At 42.0% G+C, this 20,727-nt stretch overlaps 1 protein-coding gene across 6 annotated transcripts in view; it reads right to left on the bottom strand.

Moving 5' to 3' along the window:
• Positions 1-8,393: 8,393 nt before the first annotated feature.
• erc1b (ELKS/RAB6-interacting/CAST family member 1b) overlaps positions 8,394-20,727 on the bottom strand; it is a 276,578-nt gene continuing 264,244 nt past the window's right edge. For all 6 annotated transcript variants that reach the window (XM_072672916.1, XM_072672915.1, XM_072672914.1 and 3 more), the window contains one exon: positions 8,394-15,167. In XM_072672916.1, coding sequence (XP_072529017.1) covers positions 15,030-15,167 — 138 coding nt within the window. In that variant the 3' untranslated portion in view covers positions 8,394-15,029. The remainder of the gene's footprint in view (positions 15,168-20,727) is intronic.

A 20,727-nucleotide genomic window follows, 5' to 3' on the forward strand; every position in this document is an offset into this window, starting at 1 on the left:
TGGTCTTCCAGAACAAGTCTAGTCTCTGCTTTGCCTCAGTGGAATCTGCTGCTCTTCATCTTTGATGAGGACATGCACTTGTTCCTGTGAGGCAGCTTCTGCTGCTCTATGTCTCAGCTGTGGTTGTAGCTCCAGGTAAGTTCCTCCTCCAAAACCTGTTAGAGCCTGTAATGGTTTTATGAGTCTGCATCTTTCTTCTGCCACGTGTGTGATTGTACGTGTGGTAATGGTGTTGTAATTAGCTGTCTAGCTCTTTGTAATCTCACAGATCTACAGCACTGAGGGGAGGCAGCTAATTCCTGCTTCTGTTGTTTAGCAAAAACAAAGACAACCGAAATTCACCATTTCATGTTGGACACAGATGGAATTTGGCCTCGGTCTTCAACCCATCCATGCAGTAAGCACTCACATATGTGCTAGTGGGCACTTACAGCGATAAAGTGAGCACACATGCCTGAAGCTGTGGGCAGCCATTGCTGCGACACCTGAGGAGCTTTAAGGGCTTTAAGGGCTTTGCTCAAGGGCTCAACCGTGGCAGCTTGGCAAACCTGGGTATCAAACTCAGGCAGAAACCCCTAAAAAATGGCAGCAGAAAAAGGTTTAGACACTGAATAATTTTTCATAATCTGTAGGTTTGTTAAAATGTCTGAAACCTGTTTTTAACAGAAGTAAGAATACTGAAGTCAATATGAATTCCAGGAGGCTTTTCATGAAGCTGCTTGAGAAAAGGCCTGGTCCACAAACTTCCACAATTCCACTTGGGTAAAGTCCTATAGAAAAAGTTGTAACTTTTTTTTAAGATCTGAGTGATTAGACATTGTTGCTTTGGAGCAAATGCCTTGTATGTCCATTTTTGAGTTTTTTTTATGTATTGTGAATCTGGCAGATGCTCTTTACATTGCGCTAAAATTTCACAATGAACAGACCAACAGAAATACTCCAAAATGACCTGGACTAAAAACATTTTCATCGACTTCCATTAAAAGTTCCAAAGATTTTTCTCTCTCCTGTAATAGTGCACACACACTGCTTGTCTAGGCCCTGTAGAGAAGTGTTGCCAGAAGAATAGGATTCTCTGGAGCAGGGCTTGATGGGTGTAAAGCTGTGAACTGTGTTTTCTGAAATGACGATTGGTGCTCCATCCATGCTTTTGGGATGAGTTGGGGAGCTGGGGATGAGGTGAGGTGATCATCCAACATCCTGACCACACTAACGCTCTTTACGCTGAGTTAAAATTTTATAATGAATAAATTAATAGAAATACTCCAGAGTGACCATCAAAAGTTCCAAAAGTTTTTACCTCCTCCAGGAAAGTTGCCAAAGTTTTCATGTCACCCCAGCACTGTATGTTTGATGTCCTCACTTTTACTATTTTTTGTAGAACCCATGGGGAGGTGTGTCTGAATGTGTGACCAACCTTCTCTCTTGTTCTGCTGACTGCAGTGAAAGGCTTATGGGTGCAGAAATACAGAGAAACTGTACTTAAGTGCTGGTGCAAGTTGTTTGCAACAGTATAATGCCGAATATCTGCCATCCAGAACATTGTCCATCACCATGGAACCACCTACAGATGCTTCCAACTCTCCAGTTTTTGCCCCTTCAGCATGCTCACCCACTCACCTTCCCACAGAGATAAAAAGCTCTCTACTGGAGGACACTGGAAACTGTAATAATTGGTCCCCTGTCGAAATTTCTAAATCTTCTGTGTGACTCTGTCAGGATCTGTGACTGCTTTAGCCAGCATGGACACACTCCTACAACATACTAACATGTCCTACATACCCCTCTTTCTCCCATTCTTATTCTCTCTACATAAGCCATGACTTGTGTTCATGTATTACTCGTAGTGCTGGCTGGTGACGACCAGAAAAAGATGAAAAAAGATTCATCTTTTAAGTTTTAAAATTCTTTTACAGTATTATTGTTCTCTCTTCTCTTGTTTCGCTGTTGGATTGTTTCCATCCAACAGCATAAACCAGTGGACCCCACCTGCCTTGTGTCAATGGTCCAAGCTGGTTGAGGTGGGATAATGGTGTAGGGAATGTTTCCCAGTGTTCTTTCGTGGTCTTTCCAGTCAACTGAGCTAAGTCCAACAGAAGACCTTTGGGATGTGGTAGAACAGGAGATTCACAGCATGAAAACGCTCCTTAAAAAATCTGCAGGCTCTGTATGATGCAACCCAACAACACGGTCCGAAGAAATCCGAAGAAACTTTTCTAACATCTTGAGGAATGTTGAGGCTGTTTTGAGAGTAATGGAAGGCCATGCCCAGCATTGGTACAGTGTTCCTAATAAAGTGTTCAGTGGGTGTTGAGCTGCGTTCTGACGCCTAGGCTGTGGTGCAGTGAACACACACACAAACACACACATAGTGACAGCGAGCACACATGCCCAGAGTCCATTGCTCTGGCACCTGGGGAGCAGAAAGGATGAAGGGTTTTGCATAAAGGTCCGAAAGTGGCAGCTTGCCGAGCCAACGTATTGTATAATAAATATATTATATAGTTTTGATAGTTATAATTAATTGCTCTGTATGCTTTCTTTTCTGATATTTTCATTGTGCTGTTTTTTTTCCTTCCGCCCCCACTGTCGGTAACAAAGGGACAGAAGGGGTACATCAGTTTTGTCCTCCTAATCATATGCACGTGGGCTGTATGTCTGTAAAAGCAGACACGTTCTAAATGATGCGACCCACCACTGGTTGAAATATGAATTGGAGTTTGCTTAGCACTCAACATGGTGTCTGTCCATGGCTAAAGTCCTGCAGCTTGCTTGTTAAGGATAACGAGCATAACGAGCAACGTGAATGTAGGAAAAGGCCCCATGGAGATATGCACAGTAGCCAGAACAGGCTTTGTGTATTATTGAGCCATACGCTACAAACTACTCACCAAGTCGTGGTCAGATTTAGGCAAGAATTTAAAATATGGAAATGGTAAAATATGGTAAAATGTGGTAATTTGACCTTCAGTTTAGAATATTTTGGTCTGTCCCCATTTATTGAGATGGGAGACTGGTCTGGAAATTATAGCCAGGTGCGTGGCAAAGATGGTGGCTGAGTGAACAGACTTACCTAGAAGTAAAATTACAGATTTTTTTTTATCTGTGTCCAAACAAATACTTTTTTTTTTTTTGCTTGGTGATGCAGTCACTGAGTTCAGGCATTAGTTCTTGCAGACAAATAAGAATAACTGAGTTTGTTATGGTTTTATTTTCAATTCACACTGTATGTCCAAATCTAATCTAGTGAATGCATTCAGCCACTTTAGCTTGCACCTATTGTTGATACTGACGTACAAATGCACACACACGCACTGCTTGTCTAGTCCCTGTGGAGAAGTACTGTATCAGCAACAGAATAGGACTCTCTGGAACAGGGCTAGATGGGTGTAAAGCAGCACAGCATTGAGCTCTGGAGCAGTGGCACGGTGTTCTCTGAAATAATGGTTGGTGCTCCATCCAATACTTTTGGGATGAGTTGAGGAAGACGTGAGGTGATGACCATCCAACATCCTGACCTTACTAAAGCTCTTATCGCTGAACGCTGTCAGATTATCATAACAATACTCTGGCATAAAGCCTTCCCTGGACAGTTACTCCAACAAAAGCTGGAGAAACTCTAGAAGAACTAAAAAAAAAAAAAGAAACTTTAATTGAATATTTTGGAATAAACAATGAACTGGCTGTTTTTTTTAAGTCCCCATTAAACAGCTCTGGAGCTGTGGAATTTTCTTTAGAGAATTCCCACAAACTTCCTGAAGGTCTAAATAAAAATGTTAGGAGCATAAGTATGTTTTTCCTCTTGGAAATGTACAAACGCAAGCATTCAAGCTCCGTAATGTGTGAATAAAGAGCAAATCCTCCAAAATAACACTTACAGTAACAAAGTAGAGTTACGTAAGTATTTTCCACCCTTGGAAATGCCATCCACCAACATTAGACATTCGTTTCCAACGCATGACCCTCTGTAACCCCCGCTCTCCCTGCAGACTGCCTCAGTTGTGGGGAAAAAAAGCAAGCGAAAACTGTCCATTAAAGTCATCTGCATGCCTAGTGTCAACTTTGGTGAACTTTATATACATTTAAACCACAACAGCAGTTCCAAATCATGTAGCGCGATCCTTGGCCTGCGACCTGTAAGAAAGCCCATATAATCCCTTACATTCATGAGGGCATGTTTTCCTTATGACATTTATGAAGTCAGTGATGTGAAAAAACTTTAAGAAGCATAACTTTTCCATGGTTTCTATGGACAGACTGTTATTTTAGGGTCTCTTTTTTTCCCCTTTTCACTCTCTCCTCCCTCCTTTCTCGCAATCAGTGTGTTTTTGGCTGCCATGGCTGAAACCACATCATTTCCACGCCCACACACGGTCCTCCTTATCCCCTCTCTCTCGCTCTCTCTTGCTCGCTCGCTCTGTGAAAACCAGATGCAGAAATGCACTTCTATATATACACACACTTTAAACAGAAGGACCTCTACAGTCCACTCCTGTTTGGTTACAGCGCTCTGCGGGGCCATGCTGAATGCCAATCAGTGAATGGTTAGTGTGGGCATCTCGGATCCCCAGGACGCTTAGCCGAGAGGCACCGACGACGGAACACCTCTCTCTCTCTCTCTCTCTCTCTCTCTACTTCCCTTTGTGTCTCCATCATTACCCGCAAGCAGCACGACTGCATTTAGACTGTGTTTTCAGGACATGGAGCTGGACTGCTAAACTTGACATGCTCCTCTCACATTTAAGTAAAGCAGGCTTGGTATTTCTTAATGTTCCTTATCTTTAGGCCCACAGCAGGCTAAAAGTATAGAAGCAAGCTTAAGCTTTCAAGACTACTTAAAAGTGGAATTCCACAAAAAAAAGCATTTCAATGATTGATATCTAAATAAAATCATTCACAGTGTTTTGGTGCGAGACAGCAAATTACATACATAAAAAAAACTAACCAAGTCAAGATTTCTTTGCAGTGATAATGAGAAACCAAGAGGTCTCACACAGTCTACATCATTTAATTTACTATCCAAAATGATCAGTGAACCTACGTGTGTCTGTCTTGTGAAGAAACCTTTAAAGTCTTAAAGAGTCTTTAACGATGAAAAGGTTCTTTATCTATTTAAATTATTCTTATTCTTAAATTAAACTATCATCGCCATCACACTCACGAACAGCTGAACATTACAACACTACTTTCTGAATACAGTCTACTACATACATACATCCGATCCAGATGTTCTCTCACTCTCCTTTCTCTGTACTGCACTTTATTTATCTGATAGTGTCTCAGAACAATCTGTACTACCGTCTCAACGAGTGACTCCTCTGTTCTCCATATTTATATCTATTTAATCCAGCCTGCACTGTTCTCTACTGCTGCACTTAGCACTTTACTTTAAATATACAACTCTGCACATGTTAAGTTTACAGGTGTGTCTGTGCGTGTATGTCACTGTGTTTGTGTGTAGGTTGGGTGTGTTTGTTACTTCTGTAATGTCAGTTATTGTGCACTGGGACCTACTGTAACCAAAAACAAATTCCTTGTATGTGTAAGCATACTTGGCCAATAAAGTCCAATTCTGATTCTGATTAAGGCTCTGTATGCGATTTTAACACAATACATTTTCTGTTTCCTCGCGGTTCGTTGGCTCCCTGGTCTGTTTGCATACTCTGAAAAGTCTGTTGTTCTCTGCAAATGGGAAAGTGTCTGCAGTCAGGCCACAGAACACTCTTTCAGCAAATCATCAGCACAGGATGGACGGGAAACTGGGTATCTGGTACTTGCCAGCTATGTGTTGAACTATGTGTTGAACTTTTTTTAAGGAGAGATGGCAGAGAAACAGCCTAGCTTAGATTAGGTGATGGCGAAGACGCAGGCGGTAGTGAAACCTCTGAACGTTGAAAGGCATGAAAAGGGGTGAGGATGTTGCTCCATTCATGCTGGATTGGGGAGGGGGGGGGGTGTTGGTGGGTGAGACTCACGTATTGCTGCAGTTTCACAGATATAGCTCAGTATTTTGTCCCATCTGTAAATGTCTGTGACAGATAATTACAACTGGTTTGCTTAGCAGCAGTAACCATAGCAACAGTTTGCTAATGCTAACCTAGCTAAGGGTAGTTAGTACCTGCCATGACATTGTCGTTTTTTGACATATGAAGGGTTTTATGGCCATGAAGATCTGAAAAGATGTTTGTCAGCACAGTGGGATTATTTAAATCTAAGCGTAATTTGAAAAACTATGCTAGGTCACATTAGTTGGACGGGGTCGTTAGCCAGCGAGCCAACATTGTGGTAGCGGTTTTGGACGAGCCAGTTAGCTGGCGCGCTACCACAGCGGTAGTGATGTTTGACGAGGCCGTTTTGGTCTGCAAGCCCAGGGTCGCTACCTTGGCGCATTGCCAAGGTAACAACCCTGAGCTTGCGGACCAAAATGGCCTCGTCCAACATCGCAGCTTCTGAAGGAGCACTGAAGGGAGAGGTGTGTTTGTTTTGCTGTGGAGTTCAAATATCAGCAGTCGTTTTCCAGAATCGTGCCCAGTGCCTTTAAAAAGGTTCATCACAGTTCTTTATAGAACCAAAAGTGGTCTCAAACCCATCAGAGCTTGTCTTAAACCTATCATAAAACATAGTCTTGGACATCAGGCACCAATGTTTTCACCAATCAGCTGCAGTTAAACAATACAGCAGATTACAGGATGTCCACAGCTTAGGTGTACAGTACATTCTTCAACACTGCACTTACCAACAGCTGATACATGTTTATTTAGACCCAGAATTTAATCAAAGAAGCTGGCAGTAATTTATCATATGTAGGGCAGGAAAAAATCTGGCTCATTGTCGATAACAGCCTCTTACATCGCAGTCTGCAATTCCTCCCCTACAAAATCTTGCTTTTTCACGTAGCGCATTGTCAGTTTCAGTTTATCAGCCTTCTGGAGAACCCGATTGTGAGAACTGAGTGCAGGATTTGCAGCAAACCTCTACAGAGGAACCACCAGGAGCAAACTAATGAAATACCAGCTTGTTACACCATGTTGATAAGCTATTTTTTTTTTAATGACCAGTAGTCAGTGCGGCTTCCAGATTTCTGGCCTGCACTGTACAAAACTTTCCATTTCCAGCATGGATAGTTTGCTGCTCTTTCCTTCTCTGGGTGTTTTCCTCTTCATACTATCGTGCTGGCTCACACTGATCTTGGCACAGACGGTGGAGACGTGGGTATAATGCAGGCCTCTCCTGTTATCAGTGCAATGATTTATTGCATGCCATATAATCCACTGTGAGATGAGTGCTACGATAGAAAGGCTGGAAGTGGGTGGCTATTCTGGTGCTGTGCTATCAGTAGCTGATCTAGCATCAGGGGGTCCACACATTAAAGTGGCTGGGGGGGAAGATGAAGAAGAAGAGGAGGAAGCTCAAGGACATCTCTGCAGACCACCCGGATGCCTTTTCTGCTCTGAAGGGCCTACAGCACAACAGCTACATCATCTTGTCTTATCTTCTCTGAGAAAGGTGGGGAGCGATGAAGGGAGCGATAGGCCTGTGGAGGCAACAAACACAAGCGACACAATACAGGCCACACAGCCTAAAACAGACATGGTCATGCTGATGATCTTTCACTTATAGATTTTCCATCCTTTACAGTTGCCACATTTTTGTGATCTCTTGATAACAAAAGAAAGAGACTCGACTTAAATATGTTACATATGCTGAAAAAGAAAGGTCTTCCACAGGGTTCTTTGAGTGATGCCACAGGAAAAGCATTTGAAGTGAGAAGTGAATGTTATTTAAACCTTTTAAAGGTTCTTCCCACTCACACTCACAATTTCTGTTACAAACAAGGTTCTTTATGGAACCAAAATTGGGTCTATGGCAGAGGTGCATGACACCAGTCCTGAAGTGCTCGCTAATTTTGGTAGTTTGCTCATTTAGACACACCAACTTTATCTGGTAATTGACTGTCTTAGCTGTGCTTGAGAAGAGCAATTCCCAAACTTTTTTGTGCAGGCCCTCCAGGACTGGAATTGTGCCCCCTGTTCTATGCCATCGCTCATAGAACCATTGTAGCACCTTTATTTACTTTCTTAAGAGAGCAGAAAAAGGATGTAGATGAATTTAAAGGTCATTTGTTACATCACATTATTACTATGTAATTAACTATGCACTTAAAAATGTTTTAAATATGATTGGGAAAACGATAATGCAATAACTCTACACTTGAAAGGGTTAAATATGGGAACAGGGCTTCACATGAGGGAGTAGTATGATAACACATCACTAAAGGGAGGACAGCAGACCATGGTGACTAGAAGGCCATATTCTGCATCGTGACTTGTGTATCAGTGTGCTGGTATGGCAACCTTACACAACACACAAAAACAACAAAAGACACAGCGTGACAAGGCTGATAATGAAGTGTTTATATATATATACAAAGGCAAAAAGATGATGAATACAATGTGCCTTTTTCTCTGTAGCGTTTCCTTTTTTTTTGTACAGAAATCTTCGGCGTTTTCACAAACGGAGAAAAGGCAGTACGTTTCTCTTAAACATGAAACCAAAAAGAAAAAAAAAGAAAGACAAAAGAAATATCAGTTTGTAGTCAAAGTCCATTCTTTTTTTTTTTAGTCTTTTACTCTTTATTAAATTAAAGTGGATGGGGTGAGCACCCTCCCTGACTGTGTCTCAGCATGCTGTAGAAAATAGCGTGGAGCTTGTAGAAAAGCTGGACCCACTGTGTGGTGGAAGAAGGCAGGGTTTGCTGGGGTACTGAAGAAAGTGAACGAAAGCTAAGCCACACCTAAGCCAGGTCTATGGGAACGCAATGATCGATAGCTCTGACAGAAACACCTGAAGCCAAAAGCTCTCTTAAAAAAGCTGATATTATTTTAACCTGCTGCCGTTAGGCAGGCGCTATTGTAGTATTGATGAGGTGGATCCAAACTTTTTTTTTTTCCTTTTCTAAACAGTCAAGCAATTTACTGTGAGAGAGATTAGGCCCTCGCTTCTAATGCAACTCTGCTCAACTCATAAAAAACTAGCCCTATTCAATACGTATCTACGTATTTCAATCGCAACTCTTGCTCTCCAGCATGAGAACAAGGTCCCCAACGTAGTTGGACTGGCGAGAGGACACCCAGCTCCATATCTTTGGTTTGACCTCTATCAACACACTTCGATGAGTCCTTCCGGACTCGAGTGGAACGTAACGTAATATAAATGCAGTGCAACTCATGACTAGGGTGGTTTAGGGGAAGCTTTGGGCTGCTGACGGATGGGCGGGCTTTAACAGTGGCACGTCACGGCACAGACGAACATCAATTGGCACTGATTCATTCAGACTAAAATACCAAGTCAGACATAAACTGGCCCGATCCCTCAGCAGATGTTTAATGTGGTTTAGTCCCGTAAACAGTCTCGACCCATCAAACGCAGCGGAGGGAAGAGACGCATGAGAAATGCAGACGTGTCAACTGAGTGCCCGGGTAAATAATGCCAATTGAAGGCGAGTGAATAAGTAAACCGTTTAATGGAGCTCTACTTAAGAGATCATAAAGCACGAGTGTCTTTCTAAACCTGGGTAAACAAGCTCGGAGAGTGAGTGATGATTCCACAGTCGAACGAGAGCTAAGTCGACCCATCTGCATGAGATGCGTGTGATGCTGACTAAACCAAACTCTGACCAGCAACCCCGGGCAGTGCTGTGAGCTCACAGTCTCTGCGTAACGGCCTCCGAATCATCGCCAGCACCTGGGAGCGCACAGTCACGGAGGGACGCCTTCGCAGCCCCACAACACGGGTCAGATTTTGCATGTTTGCTGATAGAAAAACACGCTGAAGTTCCACATTGCAATTTCTCTCTCTCTCTCACACACACACACACACACACACACACACACACACACGTATCAACAGGCTGCAAAATAATAAGAAGAACAACAGAACAGAAAAGAACCCATACATGTAAGAAGAGTAAGAATCAAAGTATCGGAGTACATCGCAACAGTACATTACCAACCACACAGTAACGATTTCAAGAATCTTTGTGTTAACAGCTTTTGATTTGACACGTAAAAATGATTTCAGAGACACACGTTAGCCTTTTGCTGTTTAGCTTTTTCGCTTCTTGGCCATTTTGTTCAGACGGACATCTCCCCTCCCTCTTAGACACTGTGCAAAACATTGAGTTCAACAACATTTATCTCCATCTATCAGCTGTTATATATATAAATACAGATATGTGTAAATGCGTGAGTGTGTATGTATGTACTTGAAATGGGTCCAGGCGCAGAGTTCTGGCAGTGTTCTCACAGCTGTCCAAAGCTTTTCTAATCCTCACTCAGAAGGCAAAGCAATACCAAATAAATCAGGCTGTTCAAAGGCAAGAGCTGACCTCCAGCAGAGCAGAGCAGAGCAGAGCACAGTAGAGCAAAGCTCGCACGGACACACAAGAGGATGGTTGTCATGTCACCTATCAAGGAACACACAAACACAACACGACTAGAGGAAACAGTCAGGAACTATGTTCTAATGATCCTGAAAGACATGCCTCCTCCTCAAACCTCAACCCAATAAAGGATTCGGTCACAGATGAGGACGAAGTACCCAAAGACATGTGGAGAATGAAAAAAATGGGGTTGGCAGAGCAATGTAAACCCAACACTAAAGTCTGGCTCCATACACAGGCTGCTGAACCTTCTCCTGCTCTTTATCTTCACCTCAAGCCACTGGAGAAGCTGCACTCAGATTACTGACAAAAATAAATGTCCAAACTGGAATATAATACGCATACTCACACAAGCAGTTCAATATGCAGAATGTAAAGGAACACTCTGACATTTCTAAACAAGACCTCGCTCATCTGCATCTGTCAGATACCACAGACAACCATTCTCATGTGTTTCCTACACCTAGAAATGCAAGACACTTACAACAGAAGTCAGTGGACAGCCGGTTAGCATTACTGGTGTTTTTGTGGAGGGAAATCTCATCAATTCTTCAGTAAAACATATTAATAAGGATGTAAATATGTCTTTAAGTGATGTGACTAGTTGTTTTTAGATTAATAAATGGGGGTAATAAAGAGTTTTCACCTGATTGTGCACACAATCCTGCCTGATTGTGCATGAATAGCAGAAAACCCTTAGGAAAAGAGGCTGGAACTGGAATTGCTTGTTTACTGTGGCGCTCCAGTGTTTGAAAGCTGGCTACATTACAGATTCGTTAGACATTCTCTCATGTTTGTCACAGCTGTGGCTATGAACTGATGTTATAGAGTCACTACAGGAAAGAATAAGTCACCAAACTCATACAGTGGTTTCTCAATATGATTTTCTAATGCAGCAAGTGTCTGAAAATGTCCTTTGTTAATCTGTTAAATGTTCCAATTTCCAGCTTATTAGAGCAATCAGCTTGATTAAAGCACAATATTTTATAATAATGCACTACCCACAAGCTAATATGCTAAAGAGGAGTGTGCTTTTCTTCTCTGCTCTTGATTTAGAGTTAAGGAAAAAGAATTACTGTGTGAGTGGAGGGACAGTCTGCCCTCATTGTGAGCTTGCTAATTGAATTTTCATCGCATCACAAGTATTTCATCTATTCAGTGTACTGTTTGATTCCTGTGTGTATTGAACCGAGTGGCACTTGCTGAATGATACAACGTGATATGCGTGATATGGGTATTATTCCACTCTCTCTCGTCACGTATTCCAAGCATTTATTCCTGGAATGAAACAACTGTCCTGTGGCTTCTGTTGGAAGTGAGTATCGAGTCAACAGACAAAGCTGGAACTAGGTAAAACGGAACAAAGGCTAAAAATGGATGAGCCAAATGGAGGACACCACAATCTACAGTGGCCTCTTTAAAGACAGAAAAGTCGACCTTCATGACTGCTTGAGAGCAGGAAGAGAAAGTTTGTTTTGGGACAGTGTGCAGAAAACCAGGGAGAGGACGTTTGCTCCTCAAGAGACTCCCCACAGAGCGAGTCATCCAAAGCCTGCAGGGAATTTCCACACTGCTCCGTTCCCCTGTGTGATTAGCTCTGCCCATAACCGGCAATCACACAAATACCAGAGCAAGAAAGACGGCGAGAATCACTACCTCTGACATGTGGATTGATGGACACACACAGACACCCAGAGTTATTCTCTCGCTCTGCCTCTCTGATCTGGTTCTAGTTATCGCTGCTTTTTTTTTTTGGTCTTGTTTGGGAATTCTCAGAGGTATCCAGAGTTGAACAGAGGCAAGGACCCGGCTCCTAAAGTGTGGATTATAAATCCTAAGGGTGTGTGGGGGTGTGAGCGCATGTACATGTGAGCCTGTGTGTGAGAGGCCTGTGTTTAGTCTAAGTTCGGATATTCAGGCAGAGCCTTGATAACTGAGCCCCATATTTCAGAGACCTGGGAGTGCCAAGCCAAAACACTGTAACAGTGTGGAAGAGACAGTGAGAAAGACTAGATATAGTATGAACTTCGCTCCAGTGTTACAGCTGTTACAGATTTCTCAGGGTGGATCAGGCCTGAGTACGTTTCTCGCTAAAGGAACCCCACCAGGAGCAATTGTGACAATAAAACAATGTAATAAAATCATTTATGGACAGGCTGTGTAGTCCCTGTAATAACATCTCTGGTGCCAAGGGTGAGAATGGCACGCGAATGGGTGTTCCCTTGATATCACCGGCAAAAAGTGAGGGACTATGGCCACTGTGTCATCACACCATTAAACACTGGCACAATATGAATCTCACTGCCCTTTGAATCATCAAACATAGACAACTTAACACGAAGCAGCTCAGGGCTTCAGACAATTTACAATTCATTGGCAATGTTCAACGCTGTAAACCTTCTATGACTCAGGCCAAGCTGTGAGTAAACCAAATGACTGGCACCAAGACAACCGGACGCTTCAAATGATTCTTTGAGCAATGCTACAGAATAACCACTTTTGGTTCCTTTAAGATCAATGTTTGTAGAAGAAATGTGCGAGAACCTTTACATCAACTTCCACTAATACAAACATAGTTCTTTATGAAGCCGAAAGTGTTTTTTCTACGGCATGGTGAACTTCTGAACAACTCCTGAACTGCTTCTGAAGAACCTTTATTTTTAAGATAGTGTGGAGTTATGGCATCTAGTGTGCCAGATCTGGAGGCGTGGCTTTGTGCATGTGATTGAAAGGAAGACACTTGTAAAGATAACAGCTGCCCACCTTATCACAGCAGAGAAGTGCTGTTAAGACTGACTAACAGCTCAGCTATAGTTCTGAACCTCACGGTCAGAAACGTGTTGCGAGAAGATGCAAGAGAAAGGAAAGAGAGAGCAGAGGGCAGGCTACGCCTAGTGTCATCTACAGGCAATCAACCAACTGTTGGACTTTAAAGCAACGGCTAAACCGGGCATGTCATGAGGCAATATTTATTATGAGTTGAACAAGGTTACGCCTTATCATGCTAACGTCCAGAGCTCAACAGGATGGACACACTTGGCCTGCAGATAGAGCCTCATATAGTCATAAAAGGTGATCTGTGTGGTAACAGAGGGGTCCGAGTTTGAGACAGGGAAAGAAAACAGGGATAAGCTCACTGATAGACGTGTCGTACAACAGCCGACCTCAGAATTAAGCTGAGAAAGTGCACTGAAACCAATACTCTACATCTCTACTGCTTTAGTTGCCAAGTTACTGTGTTGGAGCCTACACAACAACCAATAAAGCAAACCCTCTGCCAACCCCAATTGCCTATGTAAGATGTCCTAATGTGGTATATGAACACAGTTTACCTACACTTCAGGCACCACTGCTAAAAGCTTTGTTGATTAAGTTAAATAAGTGAGCAAATCTTAGGAGTAATAAAGGCAAATAAAACAAGTACTTTTTACTCGCTGATTTTCACTTATTAAATCAACAAAGCATGTCATTTGTCCCGAGGTATGCAAACGACAAGGTGATATGAAGACACTGCAGTCTAATGAAGTGAGCCTTTATGAGTGGCTGACAGTCAGGTCAATGACGCCACACCAATTTATGCCTCTCCAACATTAGAGCTACCCTCAAACACAACACAAAGCTAGACCATAACAAAGACACATGGTAGCAGCAATAAACCTACAAAACCAAAGGCAGCTCAAAATCATCTCCCCTGCTCTTGTAGACACACATTTATCATATCAACAATATGGACAGTTAACAGTATCCACATTATCCCTTCTGTAACTGGAAAAAGCACACCACATCCAATAAATTGGGTTAGAAATCATGTGACCTGAAGTGCTAAAAAAAAAAAAAAAACAACCCAAAAAAAAAGCAACCAAAAAAACCTGTAACCTACTAAGTGTCAGTGATGGAAGTGCATCAGGAGCCCCTGTGAGGGTCATCTAAAGGCAGGAAGAATTCAAAGAGGCTTTGAGTGATTGCTAACAATTCATAACTGATCCAAAATCAGTGTGATATTAAAAGGTGTGACAAAAAAGGAAAAAAAAAAGAACATGTGAAGCTCTCTACCATATGTGCAGATTTATGAGGCTGAGGCTTCAGCAAAGAGCAAATGTTGGGGAGCAAGACTTTTTTTTTTTTTTATACTGCAAGATAATGGGCCTCTCCTTTAATACTGCACCCAATACTGTTTGTCTAAGCCTCTTCCTCCAGGTGTTTATGTGTGTAAGTAAGCTGTAAACACATACAAGATAAACCAGCAGATGAACAGAAGCACAGGAAGGACTTAAAAAGTGTGGGTGGTGATTTACAGAGCAGGGAGAAGAGCGAGAAAGCTCCAGTCCAGGTGCTGATGCTGACCCCCCCCCCCAAGAGGGCTGTTCGGCAGTCCCCTGCTGAACACTTCTGCCAGCGGACGCTCTGCTCCTTTACACTGTGCTCCTTTCTGTCGGCTGTTTGAAGGTGTGTGGATGTGCACTGGTGTCCTTGAGCTTCTAAACGAGGTGTGTAGCTAGAAGGAAGCCTGTGAGAGGAGGCCAAAAATTTGGCTTTGGTGAGGAGGTTTTCCAGAAGAGCTGGTTAGGGGGAAGGTGGCCCGCTGCGGTCAGCACGACTCTTCCAGCGCATTGACCACCTGCTCCAGGATGTCGGGGCAGTGGTCCGCGATCTGCTGCAGGACCGAGTTGGCATACTCCTGCAGCTCGGCGCTCTCCCTCTCGCACTGCTCCAGCTCTGACTCCAGCTGCAGGGGGAAAGGAAGACGAGGTCAGCGTCAGTTCATTCAGGTCCATTTAGTTGGGCAAGTGAATACGTAATGAATTACTATCAGTTCATTTTTCATCCGTTTCAGTGTTAAACAATGACAGGCTAGGCCAAATAAATGCTATAAACTGACTGATAATTGATTTATAATTGATACAACATTTTTTCCCTTATTGCCAGAGATACCTGCAACTGCTTAGGGTTAACTCTGTGGTCTGGTTTCAGCTGCTATTGTTAGCTAGGAGGTAACAACACGGTTTGGTGCTGTTCAGTCAGCAATTCTTTTAATTAGTAGTCAAGCAGCTCTTGGTGGCATGTGAGAGAAGAAGGATTTTCAGCAAAGCTTAATTTAGCAAAGGCCATCCTTTTGTTCAGTCTCTTTCATATTCCACCAGGTCCACTTGGGCTAAAGAGCTCAGAAAATGAGGCCTGTACACTATAAAGTTCTCATCTCAGAAAAGACGACTGTAAGAAGAAGGAGAAGGAGAGTGTGCTAAAAGGCAGAGGAGTGCAAATGACTAAGGGGAAGAAAGAGTTCACAGAGGTGTGAAGCAGCAGTGAGCCAGTGGAGGTTAACCACCACTCCCCCTATTCACATGCTCCAAATGGATAGATGGAACACATACGCACACACTTTCGCCTACCTTCCAGTTAACACAGCCATTAAAATCCTGCTGGAATGGATCACCTCTTCAAAAAGTGCCTCTTTTTAGGTCATTACAGAAAATCTCTGCGCTTGGAATTCATCTGAAGGGTTTAATTTTCCGCTCATTAAAAGAAAGTTATACTAAAACAGGGATTTACATTTTTTTTTTTTTTTTTTTTACTGCACCTCAGGCTAATGATAATCACAGGTGGGGTTATCTTTAATGCTAAGATCCTTTTTCCACACCGTTTCTATGAAGACTCAGGGGCCAGAAGGGAAATGAGAGAAGAAAGAGGTGATGCCCAGGTTCAAGCAGTGCCAAGCTGGGGAGGAAACCTGCCAAAACAGCAGCAGGTGCCTCTTGATTCTCTCTTACCACTCACATTCACACATGCCCAAACACAACGAGCACACAGAAAGACCAAGCAATGCTAGGAAGAACAGATTTCCTTGGTTTTCTGAAGATGACAGCAGAAGATCCCTTTGAGTGTTAATCATCAATGCTCCCAGTGAGTAACTAAGCACTTTAGAGATACACATTCAATCAAACAAAAAAAATAAGAAATAAAAACAAACAAAAACAAAACCCCAAAAAAAGAAATTATGACAAGCTGTATATCATCGTTGTCTAAAATAAATCCTGTGTTTTTATTTGGTGACTTTGTAGCAAAAAAAAAGAAAGAAGAAAGCATTACTTCCGTGTTTTGCTGTTCATAACAGAGCACTGGTTAAAAAAATAACAAGTCAACAAGAATCCATTGTGGATAAGACTGTTTTCTACAACATTCCATCCTTTTATTTGCTATGTATAGGCAATGTGTTTAGGGAAATTAACATCTGTGCCGTATTTCATAAACCATGGACAACATTTCCCCTAAATTCCAAAAAAATCTAGATATTGCTATTTAGAGCATTTATTTACAGAAATGACACCTGCTCAAAAACAGCAGCTCAAATAATGCAAAGAAATGATTATAATAATAATAACGCAAAGAAGAATCCAAAAACACAACTTTGCAGGAGAAGAAACTTTCAATTCAGGTCAATGTAAAACAATTTCATTCCAGGCTGTTTCCAGAACAAATTTTCTTAAATTTGCATTTCTGTTGGTCCATTCATCATGAAATTCTGACACAATATAAAGAACAACAGCCAGATACAAACTGTCAAATTATATATGTTTCTTCCAAATTGAAGGTTAATAAAAGAGTTTATCCAGCTTTTGTTGGAGTAACTGGATTCACTGTCCAGGGAAGTCTTTCTACTAGATTGTGGAGCATTACATTCAGTGAAAAGAGCATTAGTGAGGTCAGGATGTGGATGATCACCACCCCACCTCAGCTCATCCCAAACTCCTCCAAAAAGCACTGGATGGGGCTGCACAGGGTGCAACCTAAAGTAGCCGAATGCATTCATTAGAAGGGGTGTCCACAAACATTTGGGCATACTGTGTATGGGGCAGGTTTTGATCTGTTTGGATATATAATTTTAATACTGTAGCTGCAGTTGTAGGAGTACATGAGCAGTACCTACCTTCCTAAGATTTCAGAACACATTGCAGAATTTTGTTCACAGTACAAGAAAAAAATTATAATACTATAAAACTATAATTAGTGTTTTGATAGGATTATGCTGCTCTGTCATGATTTATAAGACAAATTATAGTCAGCATCTATATACAACCATGCTATTGTTCATACAGTTTTTGTCCAATGCTGAAACTGCACGCACTGTGAACATTCTACTTCTTTTTTTTGTCTTATTTTTTATGTATTGACCTTGAACTGAATATTTTTATTAACATAACTTTTACTTTTGCCCAAAACTCAGTAGCTTTTGAGTTTCTTTACTACAAACTGACCTTGATTAATAAATCTGCTCCAAAGTATGTTTATAGAACAAGAGTTAATCATACTTTAGAGCAGCTGGTGTTTCCAAATATGGGCAGCAAGTTCTTACATGGTTTTAAGTTACAAGGTTTTGATATGTCAGCAACTCTAAAGATCTTAAGATTTTAAATGATCTTTATCTATACTTTCCAGAGCCACCAATCTCACCTCTTCATTTGTAAGATGAAAGCCCTGATATGACAGCTGTACAATCACGACACCCAGCTAGGCCTACCGGTCATGCACTCCTCTCTTCTCAGAGGTGGTCGGAGGTCACTCTTCTGCTGCTTGCGCCTCTCTGAACGGGCAGCATTGTGCTGCACTGCAAAAACTTTAACTAGCTGTTCAGATTTGAGAGCGAGCCAGAGATCCAAAGCCCATAGTTCTTCGGCCATAGAAAGCGGAATATTTTGCGAAAATCCCACAGAGCTGTTTTCTTTGGCTCTCACCGTGCAAAAATGTCAAATTTAACAAGGTTAATGATAAAGACATCTGTAACAATAACTAGAGGTCATATTCATACATCATAAAATATGCTTCTCTTTTATGTGTGTCCTTATGTAAGCCGGGATAGTGTAGCTGTTTCATAATTAATAAAACAAAACACTGTGGTTCATATAGGGTGGGCAGAGCTAGTTGTCGGAGCAGTGTTTGTACAACTGCAGGGCAAACACGCCTGGCCAACGCAGAGAATGACTAGCTCCTATTACAGACACACACAGAGCTAGTGCTAATGCTCTGTTCAGTTTGTTCAGGCTATGGAGGGGGGTGGGGGTGGGAGGGGAGCTTGTGATGGATATGCCCACAAAAGTCTTTCCATATCTGGGCTTTTGCACCAAGATCATGTAGGGAAAATTAGGCCATGACTAAAGTGGGCCAGGGAACCCATTGTGAAAGCACCAACATCAGGTTATAATAGGTAGGTAGATACATTTACTCAGGTACAGACTATGTACCTGAGAAAATCTTAAGGCATGGTCTGTGTGTTTCACATGGAAAGCAAAGCACACTTTTATAGCTATTGTGTAGCATTGCAAAGGAACTCCGCATTTAACCAGTCCCTGGCAGTAAACACACAACAGTGAACAAGGGGAGTGAGTAACACCCAGAGTGGTGGGCAGCCACCTCAGCTGTCAGGGAGCAACTAGGGGTTACTCCTTGCTCAAAGGTACCTTGGCCGTGAAGCTGTCGGTCCAGTGGATTCAACTGGTGACCTTGTGATATTCCAGCTTAGAATGCTGGGGTCAGAGCACAGGGTCAACCATTCTACACCATGCCTGGAGTATAGAGGGTTATAGACCTTGCTTGAGGGCCCAACAGTGGCAGCTTAGCAGACCCGGGTATCAAACTCTCAACCTTGAAATCAAAAATCCAGAGCTTTGACTGCTGTACTGCCACAGCTCATTTTTAAGCAATTGCAAGCAAACGTATCTACTTTTAGTGTTAATAAAATGCTAGACAAAAAAACGAAAACCGCTGGTAAAGGGAACTCAACACTTGTTTTTAGACCTCAAATGCTTTTATTGCTACTCTAATTAATATTAATATTTTCTGTCCATATTTACACTCAAGGTGCCCACAACCTGCCATCAGTACTGACTGTATAGCTGCAGGATTTCTGCACTGGCTCTGGATCTGATGTATCTGATGTGCCATTGATGCCCCAAGCTCCAGGGCACTTGAGTTCCATGTGTATGGTGTTTGCTGTGTAGCCCAGATTTAGCCTTGAGCTTTAGGCCTCGTCACCTATGACGGCCCACCTGGGAACCAGGGCTCTGACACATCTGCCATCAGAAAATAAAGAGACGAAAGAGGGAAGTGGGTGCGATGGAGAAAGAGAGTATTGAGTCATGCGAGTAGGGTTAATGAGGCTCATTGGAGGCTGATATATGGCGCCCCATGTGAGGTGGAGGGGTGCAGTCGGGCAGAGTGTGCTGCCTTTCTAAGCTCCATTAAGAGCAGACAGTGGGGAACTGGAATGAAGCAAAGACCTAGGCTGGCTTAGAGGTTTAAGAAGAAAAGAAGAAAGAAAAGAGGCTCTCACCTTACACAACTCAAAAGCTGGGCTTGTGGAGTTGAAACGGATACAAAATATGAGCTAAAGTGTCACTTTATTACTTTGTACTGTTACAGTAATGTAATTACTTTGTACTGTTACAGTAATAGATTTATTTTCTACAGTGTTACCGTAACTTTGCACTGTGTTACAGTAGCTATTGCACTGCCCTGTGTTATAGTCATTACTTTTTTCTTTAACAAACTAGTGTAACATTACAGTTTAAGCTCTTTTAATCACAGATTTGTGTTACTGACTGAATTTTGTTACTTGGGTTACTCATAGGTATTTACCACCAATAATCACTCTGCATGATACATTTCATAAAAGCAAAGAATAATTCAATATGAATATTTTTTCACTTAGAGCTAACTGAAACAAATGCTATCTTTAAACTTTCAATCAATTCTATGTTTTACTACTAGATATTTTCTCTTCTCATTTACAAACTAAAGCATTAAGTCAGCTGCTACTGACAGGGTAAAAATCCCAAGAAATCTAAATCTCTGTTTATTTTGTAATTAAACAAACAGGCCACAGTGCTAATTACTGCTGTACATGTGTAAGATAAAAATCTACTGGCCATTTTTATAGACACTAATTAAAGACAAGAAAGAGGCATAAAGAATCACCATGACTAACATCTAAATGCAACTCTCTAATGAACCTAAAGTGAAGAAGCTCTGTGGTAGGACCAGAGCATACCAGAGGTAACTGCTGCTTCTTCCTACTTTACAATGTGTATTTAGCAAAAATCCTCTGTAAAAACAGAGCAGTAAAGATAACATTTAAAGCTTTAGATAAAGAGGAGGTATCTGTCTTGCTATCTGTCTCCAAACTGGTTTCCTCTCTTAGCCTTGACCTAAAAATGGGAGGGGAGAGCAAGAGAGAAAATAGGCAGCGAGATGGGAAAGAGAAGAGTACTGAGAATGTTTTCCTTGTGCATTAG

The sequence above is a fragment of the Salminus brasiliensis genome, chromosome 2 (genome assembly GCF_030463535.1).
Source record: "Salminus brasiliensis chromosome 2, fSalBra1.hap2, whole genome shotgun sequence".
Lineage (NCBI taxonomy): Eukaryota > Metazoa > Chordata > Actinopteri > Characiformes > Bryconidae > Salminus > Salminus brasiliensis.